This window comes from Hippichthys cyanospilos, chromosome 9 (genome assembly GCF_059441005.1).
Source record: "Hippichthys cyanospilos isolate Australia breed blue-spotted pipefish chromosome 9, RoL_Hcya_1.0, whole genome shotgun sequence".
Lineage (NCBI taxonomy): Eukaryota > Metazoa > Chordata > Actinopteri > Syngnathiformes > Syngnathidae > Hippichthys > Hippichthys cyanospilos.
Window position 1 is genome coordinate 23,040,201 of NC_142377.1, and position 20,524 is coordinate 23,060,724.

Below are 20,524 nucleotides of genomic sequence, written 5' to 3' on the forward strand. Positions count from 1 at the left end.
TGTATTTACTTGCACTTTGTGCGGGAGGGGATTTAAAGAAGTGAATAAAAAAACAGGCTTGAATGATGAATAAGATTCTTTATTGAATAGTAAATATCAGTAAATTGCGCTACTAGTGACGCAGATGCTTAGCGAAAACTGTCCCGATGGGCTGACGTGACGACAACAGACAAGACACGGACATCACTTAGTCCTACCAAAAAAAAAAAAAAAAATCTGCTCTTAATGTTGTTGCTCGCAGTGGTACCTCCTCAAGCAAATAGTACAAATGCATTTTGGTAATTGTGAGCTTCACCGACGGGGGAGGGGGGGCAAGCGGGACACTCATTTGTGCGTGTTTTGAGTGCGGCAACAAGAAAGCGGGAAAAGATCCAATCCATTCAGAGAATCCTCTGGATTGATAGTCAACCAGGAAGTAAAGCGGGTGAAGGTGGGTGTCTTGCGACTAATGCTGCGTCCACTTGATGCTCTTCAGGTCGATGCCCTCCTGCACCATCTCCCACAGGGGACTGAATGGGGGCAAGAAAAGGGTTTATTAGTACCTCTAGTTGCTTTTTTTTTTATTTATCCAAAAAGATGGCTTAAAACACAAGAAAAAATACACAGGACGTGACAGCACGTTTCTCCCAAGCCATCATTATCTTGTTTTACTGGAAAGCATGCATAACTGATTCTTTTCTTGTGTCATTAGCGGTGCTCAATACACAGTATCATTGTCAGGAAATAAACAATGCACTTCAACATTTCCATGTTGATAAAAACATGAATTGCTGACCTCATCTCTCGCAGTCTTTGAACCTGTTGGATGCACTTGTGGGCCGTGTAGTCCACCTCCGCCTCTGTGGTGAAGCGTCCGATCCCGAACCTGTTCCACGCGCGCACGTTTGCCGAGTGGCTTTTTAGAAGACGACGACGACGACGACGAGGTACCTGATGGAGGAGTGGGCGAGATCCTCGTCGGCCCCGATGGCTCGGAGGACGTAGGACGGCTCCAGAGAGGCCGACGTGCACGCGCTGCAGAAAACCCGCACCTCGTTAGTCACGCGTGCTGCAATTGGATCGGCTCAAACTGCTGTGAGAGGGCGTTTCACTTATTGAATTAAAACATTTTTGTCCATTTTTTTTATCCAATTAGGGCCACTAAAGTCTTTGAGACCCGTTGAAGATTTTTAGAATCCATTATCCTTTCCAATATTTCATTGATTGATCTCATTCATTGTTTCATTACGGAAAACGAAGGCGTAATTAGCCCCCGGGCCGGACACCCCCGACCGCCGGGTTAGACTTTGTGACAATTTGAAGCTTCAAAGAAAAGGGAAATCAAAGGACAATTTGTTTTGCAGACTGTCGACCGAAATTGTGAAAATTCCAAAAGAGCGAGCGACCTTCCCGATGAGAGCGCGATGTCCTTGAGCGCCATCAGGAGACTTTCGCCCTCCACGTAGGCAAACGACAAGTTGATGCAACCTGCCGTGCGAACACACGGCGCCGTTAGACACGTCGGCGCGCGAAACCAGGCCAGGACGGCGGCGTTTCCGCCTCACCGGGGTAGCGACGCTCCGGGTCGCCGTTCATGATGACGTCCGGGAGCTCACGGGTGATCTTCTGCACCAGCCGCTCGGCCAGAGCCGACACGCGCCGGTGGTCGTACTGCGACGTGCCAGGGAGCGGTCGGCGTGGCGGGAGCGGCGGTCGGCGTGGCGGGAGCGGCGGCGCGCGCGGCGTCGTCCCCACCTCCATTTCCTGCAGCGCCACGCTGCAGGCGGCCCCCAGGCCCACGGCCAGCGGCGTGGGCACAGTCCCCGAGCGCAGGCCCCTCTCCTGCCCTCCGCCGTTCTGCAGGGGCTCCAGACGCACCCGCGGACGCCGCTGCACGAACAGAGCGCCCACGCCTGGCGAGCGACGGCGTCACGTCACGCAGGTTCATCGTCGACAAGAAACCTAATCCTTCTACTGCTCGATATAATTGAGCCTTTTACCCCTAAGGGAAATCTTCCAACGGGGTGCAACAGAAAGGTTTGTGTTGACACCCCAAAACCAGCGGGTGGAGCTAGCAGACAACATATGACGTTTGCAAGCCTTTCTATCACTTTGTTGAGTGGCTTAGCCTGGACTCCCATCATGCAAAGTTCTTGGTGTGCATTGTGGGCCTTAGTCACTGAAGACTTAATAATTCAAGAACTAAAGGTGGCAGGAAAGCTTCTTATTTTTTTTCCATACAATGAATAACACGATATCGGCATATGATACCTCTGTATGGAAAGGGCTGATGCCACTCAACATTTTGAGGGGTTGAAAGTAAAACTACATTTATATCTGATGATTGTATGAGCCTTTCAAAGTCAGCCCAGGTTTGGCGATAATAAGGCCCGGCCGGTGAAAAATCCCCAGGCACCCAGGGGTGAAATTGAACAGATTCATATAAATGTTCCGGCTCCGGTACGACAGCTGTCGACATCACCCGATACTTCACGGTGTCGTCGATGCGGGACATTTCTGCGCCGTTTGGCGTTCGCTTACAGGTCGCACACACTAACAGGTTAAGTAGGCCCTTTTTTTAAGATGGTGTGGAAAAAGTGATAATGGGCTTGCCCAGTAAGAAGTGGTACCTTTGGGTCCGTAGATCTTGTGGGCGCTGATGGACATGAGGTTGATGTTGTTGTCCGACACGTCGATGGGAACTTTCCCGGCGGCCTGCGCGGCGTCCGTGTGGAAGAAGACGCCCTTGGAGCGGCAAAGGCGACCTGAGCACAAGGGGGCGTTTCCTTCATGAACAAGTGGACTCCGAACGCATCATCAGCTGCTCGCTCTCCACTCGGGTCCAATCAGATTTCAGCATTTCCAGGTTGGCGCTTTGGCGTTAAGACTTTCCCCATCAGAAACGTTCGAGTTTCTTCAAATAATTTGACATTTTGTGCGTTGCCCCGAATGAGGTCAGCGTTTTGCTGTCCTGCGATTGGTCGGATGGAGAAAAGGTGGTTCGGCGGAGCGGTCTCTATGGTTACCGATCTCCTTGATGGGCTGCATGACGCCGATCTCGTTGTTGACCGTCATGATGGACACCAGCGACGTGTCGGGAGTCATGGACGCCTCCAGCAGCTGGAAAAACAAAAACAAGACTGAATGCGTGCGTGCGTGCGTGAAATCCTGCGTCAAATGCTGCACTGCTTGATGAAACTGCTTGATGAAAGTCCTTTTGGCATCACATTGAAGCAAAATACCAGAGATTTTGCTCAGTATGTATTATAACTTTAATTGCATTTCTGGAGCAAGAGCACCGAGAGTTCTCTCTAAGCAGTCTCAGAAGAATTTGTTTTTTAAAAAGTGTCAGTAATTACATGAAAGTTTGTGTTGTCAATGTGTCTTTGACGTTGGGGGAAATTTTGTCTATCAAAAGTACGGAAACTCCCTAAATATACCAAGGATATTCCCTGGACACAGCCTTAATGTTGTGGTCAAATTCTGGAATGTTCTATGTTGCCATCAAAATCATGTCAAGTTTTTCATTTATTGAAAGAAATTCAGCTCATTTTTATACTTATTACAGAATCATCTCGTGGGCCGGATTAAACCCCTTCGCAGGCCAGAACCGGTCCGCATAGAAGAAAATCTATTCTCAATTGGGCCGGACCGATAAAATCATGGTAGAATCACACGTACCTTTGGCCTTCATTTTTGGGGGAGTGTGTCTTATATTTGGGGGTATTCGTCCTATCGCTACTTGGTATCGCTGAGCACTACGTTAAAGAGTCTGTGGAGTAGCCCAAACCGCCGAGTAGTCGGAACTTGGGTCCCCGCCCCCCCACATTCCCCAAAAGCGAGGCCGCGACCCGGAAGACAGGAGCGTCTACCTCCAGGTCGACCAGGCCGTTCTTCTGCACGGGCAGGTAGGTGACGCGGAATCCCTCGGCCTCCAGAACGCGGCAGGAGTCCAGGACGCACTTGTGCTCCGTCTGCGTGGTGATGACGTGCCGCTTCTTGCCCTTGTAGAAGCGGGCCACGCCCTACGCCGCACACACAAAAGGCTCCGTTCTAACAGCCCTAATTCAAACGTTTGCCTCCCAGATTGACCGGATCTTCAACTTGCTCCACGTCTGCCCTTTTTCGGATCGCATCGGCGACACGAGAGCGCTTCGAGCAGACCTTGACGGCCATGTTGTTGGACTCGGTGGCTCCGCTGGTGAAGACGATCTCTCTGGGATCGGCGCCGATCAGATCGGCCACCTGCTGCTCGGTGAAAGAGCAAGGGAGAAGATTATGTTTATTTCGGGAAAATAGAAGGGGGGGGGGGGGGGTGTCTTTTGTACCTTTCTTGCCGTCTCCATGGCGCTCTCGCTCTCCCAGCCGTAGGCGTGCGTCCTGGAGTGAGGGTTGCCGTAGTAATTCACCTGGTAGGGTAACATGGCATCCAAAACGCGAGGATCCTACCGGTCAAAAAGAAACACACGACCCTCTATTGGTTCAATGAAGATAACAGGTTTTCCGCTCAGGCGGAAGCAATAAAGTTTGACCTTGGTGCCAAACGATGTCCTCTTTTGATTTCACCAGTCTTATTCTGTGCGCATTGTAAGGCGCATAGCATAGAAGCAAGACTAGTGTGGCTGGGCTAGTGTTATGCATCCACTAGATGGAGCTAAACTGTCAACAAAACAATGAAATTGATTACAATCAAAATCATCCAGAATCGTATCGCCCAGCCCCAAGCGCAACAACTGCCTCTTCGTTTGCCCATGTTTTTAGAATCGATAATACTATTGATTATTTCACAAACTTGTCAAGTAATGGCTGATGGGATAGATGTCCGGTTCTTTTCAAAAAGGAGTTCTTACCATGGGGGTGGTGGCCTGGAAATCCATATAGAGGGGCCGCAGCTCATCTTGGACCAGGTCTCGTTTCTTGATCAGCTCTACGGATAAAAACTATGAAGAAAATTGCTTCTTTCCACAGGAGCGTGTCCCCTGGCTGAACCTGGATCTGTAAGTGGCCGCGCACGTATGTGTGTGTGTGTGTGTGTGTGTGTGTGGGGCTTCTCGGGAAGTGCTGAGTCACTCTGGGTCAGACCTTTCCAGACCCACTCATCATTTTGGAATTGTTGGGTAACCAAAATAAACATCTAGAGTTACTTCATTGTTTATCACCAATATAGGCGAGGTAGAGCGAAATCATGTTCAGCGTGGATAAATGACGACTTTCATTTTCATTATGACAACTTCCAGAATTTGACCAGGAAATTGAAACTGAAATCTTCCTATGTTATTTTGTGACTAAAAAAAAACATGTTTATTATTTAGTTTATATACGATAATAATGCACAACATATATAGAGCAATACAGGATTTTTATTACTACTGGAACTTTTTTTAGAGGTTTATTATTGTGTTTAATGATCATATATAGAGCAATACAGCAGGCTATTTCTTTCGTATGATGCTGATTTACATGTATTCAATACTGTTACGGCGCTCTCATTGTCAACATTTGTGCAGCATTTTAAAATAATATGAAAAAACGCCATTCATTCATGTTAATGTGACTTAGGAAAAAATAGGCACAATGATTCATACCATAACTTAAGGTTAAAACGATTAAGATGTTGGTACTCCCATGTTAATGTTCCAGGACAGTTTAGATTATAATTTCATGATTTAATATTTCTTTATCATCATCATCAAATAGTTCAATTGGCTGAAGTATGTTTCCCGTTTATTAAGAATTAATGTGTTTTTGTATTTCAGACAAGACACTACTTTCTTCTCTAATCAAAAAATAAAGCTGGATTCCTGTTTACGTTCGTTATCATTTTAGGCATTTGGCCATCTACAAACGCAGAGATTCATATCAATTTTACTTTGTGACGTTTTTCTAACTAACTGATTGATTGAGCGCAAAATTAGATTGTAGATAGGTATGAATGGCCCGTATTATTATTGCCGAAGGTGTTATTGTTTAACAATCATATTAGCGCAATTACGCATCAACTTTTAAATATTCGCAACAACTTGATAGTGTATTTTAAAACGTATACGAATTAATTTGTTGTTGTGAAAAGTTAGCGTCAGTATAATTGGCCCGAAACGGTCGATGTTGACGTTTGTGTTCGTCCCAGAACCAAAGTGCGTCACTTTGGTGTTAGCATTATGCTAACAGTTTGGGTCCGCTTTTACCTTTGCGTTGCGTGCTGGCGGCGGCTCTCTGTTCGCAGCTCAGCCGAGGGCAGAGCCCCTGAAGCGGCCAGCAGAGGCGGGAGGACGCCCTCCTGCCCGACGACAGCATCTGGACGGCACAGCGCCTTTGCTTGCGAACCTCCGGAAAGGTAAATAAGATGTCGCAAAACAAACTCCAACGCTCGTTTCCGGTCAACTATGTCGCAGCGGGACAATTGGTGGTTGACAAAGAAATGTGTTCGGTAAGCGTGCTTGACTGTCACTTCTTAGCCAGGTTACTTATGACATTTTTTACGCAACGTCAGGCACAAAAGGGCGGAAGTTTGCTTCTGTTTACTGCGCATTCATTGGTCGAGCTTACGGAAGTGTTGCTACCAGTCCTCCGATTGGTTAACAATACGGCAAATCGCACATAACGAAAACGTTCTTAGTTTACATCACTCTTTCATTGGTTCGTCTTAAGTGTATTTTATCGTCTTCTTGTTGGTTGTTTTCTGATATGGCGTAAGTTCGTTATTTACTGTTGGATAAAGCAAAACTATATGCGTGTTATCTATTGTTCCTGCACAGACATGAATAGAGTAAACATGCTTGATCGCAACGCATGGTTTTGTCACTGTCTCCTGTATGGAGTAAGGAGATAAACGGATGACGTTTTCCATCAAACAAACTTTCTTAAAAAAAAAAGAAACATCGAAAATGCCCCCAAATCGAAAATGCCCCCAATGACCAGCCTCTTTCCCAAACATGACCGTACTTTAAATTTCGAATTCGAGTTGCGGGGGCCGGCCGAATGGTGGCGAAAGCGAGCCCATGGCGCTAAGCGAAGAAGAAGAGCGAGCGAGCCAGCTGCAGGTGTTTGTAGGAAGTAGCCATGCGGGCAACGTTGCGGAAAAAATACCGACTCGTCTTGTATTAACAGGACGCCGACAAATAAAATACTTCGAGGCGGAATTTGTTGTTTGGCTTCAAGGTGAGCACATCCGTTTTGTGTCACGTTGACGAAGCGACGCAATGACGTTGCGAACAAACTAGCCTGGCAAGTACACACGAATTAGTTTTCGGCTGCCTATTTCAGTAATCATGATATACAGCATTTCAACGCGTGCAGTATGAGTTCCGTGTCTCCTTATAAGACAACGATCTGTCATCGCTACGCCCATCTATTGCTTATGCGTTGACTTGCTTCAAAGCTATAAGCGTACAGGCTAGTCTGACGTCATAGTCTACGCCACAGCCAAGTAAATCACAAGTCCTCTGTCCGCGAGCTCATTTTCATTGATTTGATTGATGAAAACAATAGTTGACTCGTTAAACTATTGTAGGGGTGTCAAACGTACGGCCCGCCGCCCGGTTCCGGCCTGCAAACGAGTTTAAATTGAAATCTAATCAAATTTAAATTTAAATCAGACGATGCTCAGATGCTGCTTACAGCAGCACTTCGAGCAGTATACAAATGAGCTTTTTTTTTTTTTCAATGCAGTACATGAACAACTTTGTTTGATTAATAGTGATGTTGTGCTTGGACTGTTTTGGACGGCCCGCGAGCTAAAACGAGTTTGACGCCCCTGGCATAACAGGTTTTCTGCGTTTGCACCAATAGGAGGCGCCCACCCGCCCGCCCTCGCCATGGGAACGACAACGAGCGAGCCGTGCATCTACGACAAGTTGTCGGAGAGCATCGACATCCTGCGCCAGTCGGGCTACCGCTACGGCATGTCCGAGCGGGAGATCGAGCGCTTTATCAAGCGCATGCTGGAGACCAACGAACCCCGACGCGAGCCCCCGCAGTTCCCCCTCCTCATGGCCACCGTCAAGGTAGCGTCCACGTTTATCCCACTCATCAGAAAAAAATAATACACACATCGATTCATTGTTCAAAGAATCGCAGCACAACGCAAACGCAGTATATCATGAATATTGTCTTTATGGAATATGAACGAGGCAGAAAAATCCACTTATTTTCATTCGTCTTGGGGCGGCCATTTTGCCGCTTGCTGTTGTCGGAGAATGACATCCCAGTTCTTAGCAACTGCATAGATTATTAAAACATGACTGTCAATATGCCACGCTGCCATCCCTTCCGAATACATGTAGACGGAAGTTTGAGAGGTACACCTTGCAGATGTGAAATTTAGCCCATGTCAGGCTCATTTACTGCCATTCAAAAAATTGAAAATATTGTCCATTTTGGACATATTGAAATCCCCATGTTCATATACCTATATGCGATAATAAGGCCAGGTTAGTGAAAAATCTCTGCAATTTGTAAAAAATTGCAAATAACTGATAATATTCCAAACAAGAAAGCTTGCGTTTTTTTGGGTGTGCCTAGATTCAGCAAAATGTCACAGTTAGCTTGTGTTTATTCGGCGTGTGCAGTTGCTGCTTGCGCTGGGCCTTTTTCTGCTGGCGGCGCTGGCGTTCACGTACCCGCACGGCGAGCCGTACCCGGGCGCCGCTCACTCGGGCTCCAGCAACTGGTCGTCGCCGCTCAGCCACGTGCGACTGCTGGCGCTGCCCATCGCCAAGAAGTACAACCTGCAAAGTAAACGCACGTCGTGACGGCTGGGGAAGCTTCTGGCGTCCCGATACTTTTGTTCACGTGCGCAGGCTTCCACGAGTGGTGGAGTTTGGGCTCGCCGAGACAGAACCCGGTCAACTGCTCGGGTTGCGCCGAGATCTCCTCGGTGCTGGAGGTGCCCGAGAGCCTCCGCGGCACTGTGGCGCTGCGCCGGGGGGCGCAGCTCATCCTCATAAAGGTAAATGCCTTGAAGCCTCATCAAATATTGGTAACGGTGACATCTGGTGGTCAGCTAGAGTCATGGCATCGACAAGCGTCAAAATGGCCATGTTTATTGAGAAGGAACTTCGACGCGGCCTTTTGGCACTCTGAAAAATCAAGCCGCTGACACCGGTTCCATGAAAAGACATACTTTGGGGGAGGGGTTCTAAAAAAAAAGGGCCGACTCAAGCGATGGCGTCAAACATACGGCCGCGGGCCGGTTCCGACCCGCAAATGGTTTTAATCCGGCATGGGCGTCCCTCCCGCAGGGCGGCCGGTCGCTCAGCATCGAGCGGCGCCAGCTGGAGGAGCTCTACCAGGCGCACTCGGATTCTATGTCCGTCCTGCTGGAAGACGCCGACAGCGGCGACGGCCTCCCGCAAGGACCCGCCAATTTCACCCTGCTGTGGTAAAACGCACGCAAATAAATAGTCCGTCGTTTGCTCGCTAACTTGATGGCGGCCAGACTGAGACACTATTACAGATTGCCAGCTTTTTTTGTTTGTTGTTTTTTCATGGCCGACCTCCACTATTTGTAGTCGAGGAGGCCGATATTCGGAGCGCATATAGTGACCGACGTCTCTAGTTTGGCACGACCACAAACTAACCTTAAGTAAACGTGCAGTCGTGGCCAAAGGTTTTGAGAGACATTTTCTGCCTAATAATGGCAATTAGCTTATACTTCAGAACGTTATGAAGAGGGATCAGCTCAACTGCAATTAATGGCAAAGTCCCTCTTTGGCTTGAAAATGAACTTTATCTCCCGCATTTCAGCCCTGCTACGAAAGGGGCGGCTAATGCCATTTCAATCAAGTGTGGATGTTGATGAGGACAAAGCTGGAGATCAATCCCCATAATCATTTCATTCATTCCCTTTGAATGAAAAACAGTCGAAAGCTTACACATCGCCCCTTTAAAGACGCGCCGGAAATGCACTGCACTTGCATTCGTTTATTTTAAACCAAAGGGGCCTGGCAGAGGGGTTAAAAAATCTCACTGTTGCAAACGTATTTTGATTTGCGCGCGGCCAGGAGGTTCCGCTCAGCCACCAGCGAGAAAGCGTTACGGTGGCTCTTTCCCAAGGCGGAACTGTGCCCCCTGCTGGACAGCGCCGGCACCGTCCTGCAACGCTGCCTTGTCACGCACAACGCGGGCGCTCCGGAGCACAACCGGAACCAGAAGCAGGCCGGTCCCGCACACGGAAGCCGAAGCCGCACCCGCCACCTCCGTTCTTCCTTTGGGCGAGGTACTTACCGTGCGTGTGTTCAGGGCGTGGGGGTCCTGGGCTGGCTGCTGGTGGGCGAGGGGCTCCCCGCCGTGCGCGTGCTTCCGGTCCAGCGGTGCCTCAAGCGCTGCGGCTCCTTCGACCTGCGGCTCAACCCCGGAGACATGGGTAAGGCCGGCGTACCCGTTCGAGCCTAACAATTTCAAACGGATAGTGTGTGTGTGTGTGTGTGTGTGTGGGGGGGGGGCGGGATTGAAATTTTGAAATTATTACCCCTTGCGCACACACATTTTAAAACGACATATATTCCAGTTTTTCCCCCAATTTTGAAAACACTTTTAAAGGCGTAATAACCAAGTTATTTATGAATCCTTTTTTTTTCTTTCAGGCAGTGAAATTGTTCAGTAGCATTAGTTGTGTCTATACATATGTAGGTTTCATTTATTTTTTTTATCCCCTGCTCACTCAGGATGACATAAGTGCAAACAAGTGAGTTTGAAAAAAATAAAAGGGTTAGTATAAAAATTTTGAATAGTCCATACATATGTAGGTTTATTTGTATTTTTTTACTTTGCTCTAACAATGCAAGCCCACTCGACTAAACTTAATATTACTGCGTTTGTGGAAATATGAATTAAGCAGCAAAAAAATCCCCCTTTTCTGGTCAATGTCAGGGGTGGCCATTTTACTAAAAATGACATCAGTTACTTGCAGCTCAGGTAACAACCAATCGGCGTGACCCGCAAAGGTCACGTGACTAAACCCGCCCGTCGCCTGAGCAACCGTGATGTCGCATTCAGGCGACGGCCGCACCCTTGAGTTGCAAAATACAATCAGTCCAAATTGCGCGTTTAGGAGCGGGGACATTTTTCAATTCCATACGAAGGTAAAGACATAAAAAGCTTTCCAAGAGGACTTGAAGAGACTAGAAAATGTGAATTTTTTTGAGCAAAGGAATGACGCCCTTGACCTGGCCTATCAGTCCGGCCTATCTTTTGAAGACAAGGGAAACTAGGGAGGTGACTGACCCCGGTTCCTTTGCGGCGCCCAGTGTACGCCGACCCTCGCTACTGGCAGATGGCGCTCTTCCCGGGCCGAGGACAGAACATCGTGTGCGACGGCTCCGCCTTTTAGCGCCGGACGGGACAAACGACCGCAAACGCGGCTTGCCAAAAACGGGATGCCTGGCGCCAGGAACAATTGGGGGGAGGGGCGCTGTGAGGACTCACCTTCCAGGACCCGGTGACCCATTTTGAATTTTGCACAAAAGATGAAACGCTGCTTGTCCGCTTTCCTCTGTCTTATTTATTGCTATTATTGGACGTATGACACACACACGCACGCACAAACAATATGCTGTTTTTTTACATGTTGCTCTACTTTACAACACCTCACTGGACCAAAAACATGGATGCTAGATGAATAAAATATGAATGGGCTTAAAAAAAACAGGTTTCGTGCTCTAATTGTTGACAAAAAAACAGCCGTTTTGTTTTGTTTTTCTGATTGGACCCATGTCTCGTGGATTTTGAACTAGTTTATGGACATCCATCCATCTTCTAGGGCCTGAAGCGGTTGCCAGCCAATCGCGAGGCACACCGAGAACAACAGGCGTTCACGCACTCAAACACACATAAGCCCAATACACTTTTCCATGAATTTTAAACTTTTTTTGTTTTTTTCCCCCAAAAAAAACTGATGTACTGACTGAATTGGAAAAAAAAAAACGTCTCAATGTATCAAACATTTACAGAGGGAATCGAGAAAACTTGCAAATAACTGCTTTCCTGCAAAATACATGAAGTAAATAAGGGCAAAAGAGTATTTCAAGGTATTCAAAGGGTGAATAGTTGTACTTTATTTTTTGTTTCCCTCCATATGAATACATTTGAATAGTGGCCTAACTGTTTTCCTGAGACTTTGCGAACGTCGTGCCATCTAACGAATGATTTAATCCGTAATCCACAGTAGCCAAAGCGCAAAGTGTCGCGGGCGTGTTTTTTCGGCGGGGCTCACGCGTCTCCCGGCAGCAGCGGCGACGACTCGGAGGCCGGCGCTTTGTCATCCGGCCGCGCGCGCACCACCACTTGGGCCCGCAGCTGGATTTTCTGGAAGGGAGGAGGAGGTGAGCGAGAGGTCGGGCCGCCCGAAGGCCGGCGGCGCTACCTGGAAGTCTCGGACGTAGGTGAGGAAGAAGCTGATGAAGGAGAGCGCCAGCGACCACTCGCACGCCGCGCTGACCACGTGAGCCGCGTAGCCCTGCGCAAATGGCGGCGCCGCCTCAATTTTCGATCCCGGGTTCGTCTCGTTACGGCTCATTCGTGGCAACGGAGTAGCACGGGGGACAAGCGCGCCCGCCCGCCCGCCCCACAAACCTAGCATTGAGGCTCAGCGTCCGAGGCATGGTACCGATGCAAAAACGAAGCTTCGCAAACCCGTGAGTCGTAAAACTGCGTATTCATTTTTAGACATAAATCAGAGCAAACCGGAAGTCAGCTAGCTAGCTAGCGGCAGAGCACCCACCGTCTCTCCGGGTGTCCAGTGCAACTTGCGGGGGACGTCCACTCCCGGCAGGCTGCTGTACATGACGACGGACGACGCGAACACTGGGGGGCGGAGCTTAAGGGAAACGGCCCGACGATCCGCGCGGCTCGTTCGGCGGACTTTGCGAAGGATACTGGCGGCGATGCTGACCGAGGTCCAGAGCGCCAGCGCCAGGCGGACCTTGTACGACGTCGCGCTGTGCGCGGCGGGCTGCATGCGGTACGACAGCAGCGTCTGGGCCAGGATGTAGAGCGCGCCCACGCCAAAGGTCAGCACGGCGCCCAGCAGGTGCATCCAGAACAGCGTGGTCTTCTGCAAAGCCACGCGGGCCGCACGTCAAACTATGCCACTGCGTGAAGCGCCGCCTTGGCAAACGTTTATTTGTAAATATTTGTAGAATATTTATAAATAGAATTATAAACACAAAATGTGTATGGTATTTGTTCGTTTCGTTCAGTGAGGAAAAAAATGCTGCAGGTTTCGCGAATGGAAATATGCGGTCGCATGATATGCGACGTTTAATTCTCGGATCGAAGCCTTTGTCAACATCGAGTCCCGCAACGTGTAACGAGCGCCCCGCATCTGGGGGGTCCGGCAAAGCCACTCAAAAAAGTCACTGAAAGGCTTATAGTCATAAATTGTCCGCTAGCGCCCCCCGGTGGTTTTAGGGTCTCAACACAATCATTTCTAGGGCATCCTATTTGCGAGTTGCCACAGAAGCGATTCGTGCAAAAATTCCAAAACATCAGGCGTTCAATATGCTCCTATTTTGAATGGCAGTAAATGAGCCCGACATTGGCTAAATTAGACATGGGCGAGGTATACCTCTCGACCTGTGGTTTGCAAGCATTTCGAAGGGACGGCCAGATTGAAAGTCGTCACGTTTTGACAAAGCGAGCAATATTTTAGCCTCCTAGTGTTTTTGGGGTACGCTTTTCCTTTGATATCACACACCTTCCAGGGTTTATTATCCACATTACACCCATTTCTGTTGTTTTGGGGCCAAATTTGGTCTCTTCCATTCATTGGAATGGAATTAAAGTCACTTACTTCATGAATGTCCTCAAGGAGGCGATTGAGCTTTTCCTCGATTTAGTGCAAAGTTTGCGATGCAGCCGCTGACCTGGAAGTTGGCCACGACGCACATGCCCAAGGAGCTGAGGAAGCCCATCAGGAGTCCGACGCGGTTGAGGCCGTCCGCGCGCGCGTCCCGCTCGCCGCTCGTCAGCGACTCCACTTGTTTGTAGCGCACGTAGACGGTGGCCGCGCCTGCGCCCGCACAAACGCTCGGCTCAAGGCGAGGCCCATCGTCAGCTCCCCTTACCCCGACCTTTTTTTTCTTGATATGAAAAAAAACAATCCATCTGCATAGAGCCGTGTTGCACCCTTACCTAAAAAGGCCGACACGTCCAGCATGATGCCAAACACGCATCTCTCCGGCGCCATGGATCCGGTGTCGCTGAACGCAACAAAAAACACATTTAGCCGGGACTACCATTCAGACAACGTTTACTACTGCTAGCGAGAACAAAATTGAATCAAACATTTCATTTGATATAACACAGTTATCGTGCCGAAGTGCAGTCTTTATGTTACGCCATCATATCGAAAGTCTATTCGCCGATTATAATCAGTGTTGGTCATGTACTGCCCCCTAGAGGTCAATCCACGCACACTGGCAGGGAGCACATAGAATAAAACAAAAAAAGAGCATGAAATCATTTTGCGCAGACTGTTTGCGGTCCATCTAATTGTCTCATTATTAATATAGGTTTTCATCAAGTATAATCACTATTGGTAAGTTGAACTCAAATTACAAACTTTGTTACTTTTGACCAAGTAACGTTTGCGTAAAATACACTCGGGTTTCAAACTGTCCTTGAATACAACACGTGACTTAAAGGTACGGTCCACTTCCAAAGCCGTTTTCAGCAAGTTCTTGCTTGTCTACATATTAAATTTGACAGCAATTATTTTTTCATGCGTGGAGGTCACACGATCCGAGCTAGCAAACAGATGGAACCGTGATCGGTGGGACCTCGAGTCTACGCCAATCTCCTTTTCTGTTTTTCAAGCAAATAATCCTACGTGACAAATACCGTGGTCGTCTACGCAATTATTTTGAAAAGAATACATTTGGACTGCTGGCGATGGCTAAAGGAGCGAAGGAGTTGCTTGGGGGGGGGGGGGGGTACCTGATGTAGGGCAGCAGAGGGTCCACGTGTCTGAGGAGCACGGCCGTGACGTAAGCGAAAACGAACGCCGCCGCCGTCCACACCACCAGGAGGGCGGGCAGGAAGCTCAGGCCCTGCTGGAACCACCACGCGGCCATCGCGTCCTGTGGAACTAAACAAGGATTCGAGGTTAAGTGGACCCCTCTTCTTTGGCTTGCAATTTTTACTACAACAATTTGGCAAATGTTTCAAGAAACTTGCGTATTTTTGATTCAAACCTAATGATGCTCGAACAAACATAAAAAATATTCATGAACGCTTTGAAACTTCTCTCGCGAATACAACAGACCGACGAGCAAACGAATGTTAATATTGTTAAGTTACGATTCCTCTGACTGAAAAATGTGCTTTTTTATGTCGGTTGAATGCCGCTAATCAAGTCTATGACGTCACTGAAGCGGAGCCGACTAATTACTAAGCAGCACTTTGGAAACCAAGTCATGAGACTTGACGACGCTCTTACTGCACTGCAACTTTCGAGTAAAAACAAAAGTTTGCGTATATGTAAAGCTGTCGAGAGGGAAACGAAAGTGAAACAGGAAAAAAAAAACTTGCGCGAGAAACCAAACACCGTACACAAACACGACTTAATTCGGTGACATTTAATCAAGACTTTTACAAAATAATTACATCGTTTTTAATCGGTCGGAAAAGCAAACATAACCCGGCATTTTTTTTATTCTCGCTAAAAAAAACTATTTTTATTTCTAATCCTTTGCTAACACCTGAACGTGCGAGCTAGCGATTCATCTGTCAGCGTTTGTTCGATTTCTTTTCCTCGTCTTTAATTCACTCCCGGCTAAATGACACTCACTTTACTCGAACGAGCAAAATCTTCCGCTGCACTCGGCGTCGCTCATTACAAACGCGGATTTTCTTGTAGTTAATCGATGACTTTTTTTGACCGCGATCACTCAAAGTGTTGTCCCGTTGATACGCGCATGCGCAATATCAGCTGCCAAACAAACCACACTGCGCATGCGCCAAATCTACGGCATACCTCTGCAAACAAATGACGATTTCAAAAATACCGTCGTCTTGACTACGGATGATTCTTTTAAGCAATCGCCATCAATATTCCTTTCAATGTCATATTGAAGTCACCTCTTTTTTCAAAACAACTAGGCCCAACACATTTGTTTTGACGAAACAATACAGAACAGTAGATTCAATCGTTTTATTGTCATATGCATAGTAATACTACACAATGAAATTCTTTTTCTATTCACTTCCCCGAGCAGACTACGTATCATAATCGAGCAAATAACAAAGTAGGCAATAAAACAGAACAGTAATAGCGCAATAAGGTCACTAATAATGAAGCACTAATGAACGAATAGATTTAAATATTATGGAGTAGATGGAGTGGAAGAAACTGTATACGCGAGGATGATGCAAAATATCATGTAGTGCAATATATTATTTGGCGGCTCTCCTGCATTGTGCAGGGTTTGTAAGCTGCATGCATGCGTGTGAAAGCTAGCACAAAAATACACTTTTATTCCGTACTATTAGCACAAAAACCAGATAGGAATTTTGAATGGCAAAATTAGAAGCATTTTTAAAAAGAACAAAGTGTTAGCCTTTTTTCCGATACAAAATTTGAACGTGCAATGTCTTGTATTTGAGGTAATATTCCAAACAAGTCACTTAGTTTTGTCCCTTGTCCCTTTCGACTGGCGAGGCCTGGAGGACGAGCGCCGCGGAAAAAACAACCGATTGAGCCAAGCCGAACGGCGCCCGCCCTTCCCACACCATCAACCAGACGTTTGCCGGCGTTTCCCTTTCAAAACCACTTTATTGGGATTCAAAACGTCGAGACGTTCCCGCGGGTGACAGCTCCAGCTCGCTGGCAGCATTTTGAAATGTTGACAGACAGCAGAAATGACCCACGTGACATTACGCTTCAGCTCCTACTATCAGGCACTTTTTTTTTTTTTTAATGCGGAAAACAGCATCACACTAGCAAAAACACACCTCAGAAAAGTTCTTTTCTTGTGAGTACAACTTCATATGGATTTTTGTGTGTGTACAAAAGGAGTATTAAGGGCCACACCGAAAAGAAGAAAACGTAACCAAAAAAAAATGATGGAATGTATTGCGAATGATCGTTTCGGGCGCGGAAGTAATCGCGTTCAGGCATTTCGGCCGAGGAGACATTTTTCAAGAGCTCCATCGGGACAAAAAAGTTCTTTTTGTCTGAGGTAAAAGGCATTATTGCAATATTGTGGACCGAGAAAAAAAAACAAACAAGATGCTTGCTCTGCGGGGAAAAATATTTCACTCCACAGTTAATAGGGATTTCACAAAAGGAAAAAGAAGATACGCCGGGGGTACAAAAGTCTTTTTTGGGGGACGTGGGAGATGAAGTTCATTTCCCATAGCAAGTTGCCTTTAAAATGGGAAGAGATGTGACATTGGCGCACGATTACAGCTTATTGTCATTATCGTCATCAATCTATGAAGGAAAATGTATGAAAAATATCTCATTTGATCCAAAAAGACAACATTAGTTTTCAAATAGATCCATTCGGCCCCTAGGAATCGATCTTTAACGGACATAATAGGACAAAAAAGGTGCCTTTTGAAAAGGTTCCAAAAGATGACTTTCAATTATACGTCAATGCCAATTCCTCCTGGAAATGTTTTTTTTGGTCGGCGGCGCTAACAATTTTGAAAGAGCGGGCTCTTCCTTAGCATGAAATTGAGAAAGGGCAAAATATTGGTCAGGAACAGGCTCAGGCACCGGCAGCGGCGCGGGCGCGCATTCCGGTCCGCGCGGGGCGGGCCACCCGGAGTCAAGTGGACGGCGGTCACGTTTTGGGGGCGGAGCCAAGAAGGGACGCGTCGGGGGGCCGGCGGAGCTCGGGGCTCCCTCACTCGGCCTTGTCCTTCCTCTTGGCGACGAAGGGCACCCTGCCGGCCACGCTGGAGCCCACCGAGCAGACGCCGCCCGCCACGGCCGACACGCCGCCCTTGACCAGGTCCACGCCGGCGGACGGCACGGCGCCCACCGCCGACTTGGTGAGCTCCAGGCTCTTGCCGCCCACCCAGGCCACGCCGCCCGCCGCCGCGCCCACCACGCCCTTGGTCACGTTGAAGAGGCCGCCCGTCAAGCGCCACACCACGCCGGGCTGCGCCGCCGCCGCCGCGTGGCCCTTGGACAGGTCTGCCGAGACACAAACGCGACGGTCAAATCCGCGAAGCCCATCCCAGGAGGCTTGAGAAGGGAGCGCGGCCGGCCGGGAGGAGCCCCCTTCCGGGCTCGACGGCTGGCGCCCGATACCCGGTGCCGAATGGCCCGTACTAAGCAGAGAGAGTCCGGCGCAAAGACGCCTTGACGGCCGGCCTCCTCAAACATATGCACGTGTATTAGGGCTGCACAACTTTTTAATCACCGTATCGGCCGCCGCCATTAATTAAGCTGGTCCTCGCCGACACGTACGTTTAAAAAGCCCCCCGCGCCACATGCCAGATCAAGTACTTTGTCATCCTACCACCAGGGGGTAATGTTTTTCTCAGCTTTTCTCACCCTAATATATTTTTTACCAGTGTGAAATGGCCTCGGGTTTCTCACCCGATTCCTAATATGTACAGCGCTAGCAGTCAATTTAGACCCATTTTGAAAAAAGGATCGGAATAGATTGGGTTTGAAAGGACCGAAAATGACATTTTGACTGCTACTGACGAAAATTGGCTTCCAAGTAAATAACGTGCTTGGTTCTAAGTAGGCTTATCTTTTTTCATTGCTTTGCACTCAGCAAGTAAGTTAGCTGTGTTGCCCTGTGAGCCATTTCTTTTCATTATTATTTACTCCGTGCATCTATTTTAGTTTATTATTATTCTTATTATTTGAAAGCCACGTTTATGTATTGCATGTTTAAAAAAAGAGGAATAAATATACATGTTTGACCAAACATGATGAATAATCGTGATTATTATTTGGCACGCAGTCAACAGCGGCAGGCAAGAGGCAAACACATATTGCGCCATCGTCCCTAAGGATGGTGTTGGGGGGAGGGGGGGGGCTTACCATCGGAGGGCTCCCCACAGGCGGGCTCCGTGTGCAGGGCGTCAGGCTGGGCCTCCGCGTTGACGCTATTCACATTCTGCAGGGAAACGGGGATGCTCAAAATCAGCCTTTGCCAACTTGCGCAACGCAACTAGTTAGGTGAATCCTCTGCAGGTTTCAGCCAATTCCTGCCACTCTGCTTATGTGAAGATGCCAATTATGACGTATCGAGTCGGACTTTACTGAGTTTCAACTTGATTATTATTACAACAATGCAATGATAGATTCTGTTTAACGAACACTATATTTAAAACAAATCTGCAATTTTGCAACCAAATGTCGATCAGTATCACTAGCACAAAGACACATAAGATGGACTTTTCATTTACTTGAAAAAGTTGTTAGGCGGTTCGTTGTTTCTTTGGGAATATGAAGGGAAAGGCGGCCTGTAATGAGTCAGATTTGACACTTTTCTGAAAAGTATTTTGCATTTGGTTATTTTAGATTATTTCAAGGAGTCAGCTCAAGGAAATATGTGCTACCAGATCTGAGAAAAATAACTGTTTTAATGGCAATTTAGGAAACTTTCGCAATTAGTTGGAATAACTCTATAGCTCTTGACAGCACGAATCCTCATGTCGGAAGAAAACAGATGTTACCGACGTTTAAAAAATATTTGCAAGTTGTCTTCAAATTGAAAACATTTGCTGGGAAAAAAACAAGCATTTATTTTCACTTCCCAATGTCTCTTTTGCCTCGGCCTGTTTTCCAAACTAGGTAAGTGGGTGACGTCCACATTTTTTTTCTTTTAATTTGCAGTCATACGAAGTTTGACAGAAACTAGGAGAACAACGTGGCCCACGATGAAAATGAGTTTGAAAGCCCTTGCATAGCAGAAGGACATAAAAACAAAAAACACCTGAAAAAGTTGCATTCATTCGCAGATCCAAAGCGTAACAAAAAAAAAAAAAACACACACACACACACTATACGTCAAACAACGCTAGGGAGTAAGTTTAAAAACTCTAAGCGAGTTTGCGGGGTGAAAAAAGGTTTTGTAAAAGATGAGCGTCGGTGCCAAAAGTGCGCCCCGTTCGTTACCTTGACCATTGCGCTCGCGTGCCACCTGGCGCAGGACGAACTCGAGTTGGCGCTTCGCTCTCCGCTGCTCTTCCAGCCTCCTCCCGGACCGACGACGAGCTCCGAGCGGGAAGCGGAGCGGCTCACCTCGGCCGGACTTCTTTACGCTGCTGCCGCTCGTGCCACTCCGGAGTTCGGCGGGCGGGGCGGCGGCGCCCGGCTGTCTTCAGTCGCCGTGAGCGGGCTTGCTTTCCGGGCCAGCGCCACGCACTCACCAGCGTTCCACGGCTCTTTTTTTTTTTTTTTTGGTCTCTCTTCTTCGCCTCCTCTTCCTCGCGTCTTCTGTGCTCCTTCTGCCGACGTGGCGCCCCGCGCATAAAGTCGCGTACGTGCACGCGCGCGCACACAGTACTTCCGGCCACATCCTCCATAGGAAAACACATGTATTCATTTCTTAATGCTTAGAGAAACACAGTTTGT

General features: G+C 47.9%; 3 protein-coding genes across 8 annotated transcripts; 1 reads left to right on the forward strand and 2 right to left on the reverse strand.

The window, feature by feature from the left end:
- Nucleotides 1–63: 63 nt before the first annotated feature.
- On the reverse strand, nucleotides 64–6,491 carry nfs1 (NFS1 cysteine desulfurase). Its single transcript, XM_088424340.1, has 13 exons — nucleotides 6,165–6,491; nucleotides 4,830–4,906; nucleotides 4,308–4,424; nucleotides 4,144–4,227; nucleotides 3,852–4,004; nucleotides 3,006–3,099; nucleotides 2,610–2,744; nucleotides 1,735–1,892; nucleotides 1,545–1,650; nucleotides 1,386–1,467; nucleotides 931–1,014; nucleotides 776–865; nucleotides 64–509 (listed from the first exon to the last, which is right to left on the reverse strand). Exons 1-13 carry the CDS (start codon nucleotides 6,271–6,273, stop codon nucleotides 446–448), a joined length of 1,353 nt encoding a protein of 450 aa, XP_088280466.1. The 5' UTR covers nucleotides 6,274–6,491; the 3' UTR covers nucleotides 64–445.
- A 481-nt stretch (nucleotides 6,492–6,972) lies between these two features.
- c9h6orf89 (chromosome 9 C6orf89 homolog) lies at nucleotides 6,973–11,640 on the forward strand. Of its 5 annotated transcripts, none has more exons than XM_088424343.1 (8): nucleotides 6,974–7,137; nucleotides 7,768–7,982; nucleotides 8,547–8,712; nucleotides 8,778–8,926; nucleotides 9,219–9,358; nucleotides 10,033–10,134; nucleotides 10,219–10,342; nucleotides 11,226–11,639. In XM_088424343.1, exons 1-8 carry the CDS (start codon nucleotides 6,978–6,980, stop codon nucleotides 11,418–11,420), a joined length of 1,251 nt encoding a protein of 416 aa, XP_088280469.1. In that variant the 5' UTR covers nucleotides 6,974–6,977; the 3' UTR covers nucleotides 11,421–11,639. The 5 variants fall into 5 exon arrangements, with proteins under 5 accessions (XP_088280467.1, XP_088280469.1, XP_088280468.1 ...); XM_088424344.1 differs by having other exon boundaries at nucleotides 6,976–7,137; nucleotides 9,981–10,134; XM_088424341.1 differs by having other exon boundaries at nucleotides 6,973–7,137; nucleotides 10,033–10,342; nucleotides 11,226–11,640.
- Nucleotides 11,641–11,998: 358 nt separating this feature from the next.
- Nucleotides 11,999–20,429, reverse strand: LOC148419586 (DNA damage-regulated autophagy modulator protein 2-like). Of its 2 annotated transcripts, XM_088424346.1 has the most exons (9): nucleotides 20,066–20,417; nucleotides 18,986–19,061; nucleotides 14,914–15,064; nucleotides 14,110–14,177; nucleotides 13,842–13,987; nucleotides 12,853–13,030; nucleotides 12,698–12,780; nucleotides 12,341–12,433; nucleotides 11,999–12,282 (listed from the first exon to the last, which is right to left on the reverse strand). In XM_088424346.1, the coding sequence occupies exons 1-9, from the start codon at nucleotides 20,072–20,074 to the stop codon at nucleotides 12,187–12,189; spliced, it is 900 nt and encodes a 299-aa protein (XP_088280472.1). In that variant the 5' UTR covers nucleotides 20,075–20,417; the 3' UTR covers nucleotides 11,999–12,186. The 2 variants fall into 2 exon arrangements, with proteins under 2 accessions (XP_088280472.1, XP_088280473.1); XM_088424347.1 differs by lacking the exons at nucleotides 11,999–12,282; nucleotides 12,341–12,433; nucleotides 12,698–12,780; ... (2 more) ...; nucleotides 14,110–14,177; nucleotides 14,914–15,064 and adding an exon at nucleotides 16,116–18,121 and having other exon boundaries at nucleotides 20,066–20,429.
- Nucleotides 20,430–20,524: the final 95 nt, after the last annotated feature.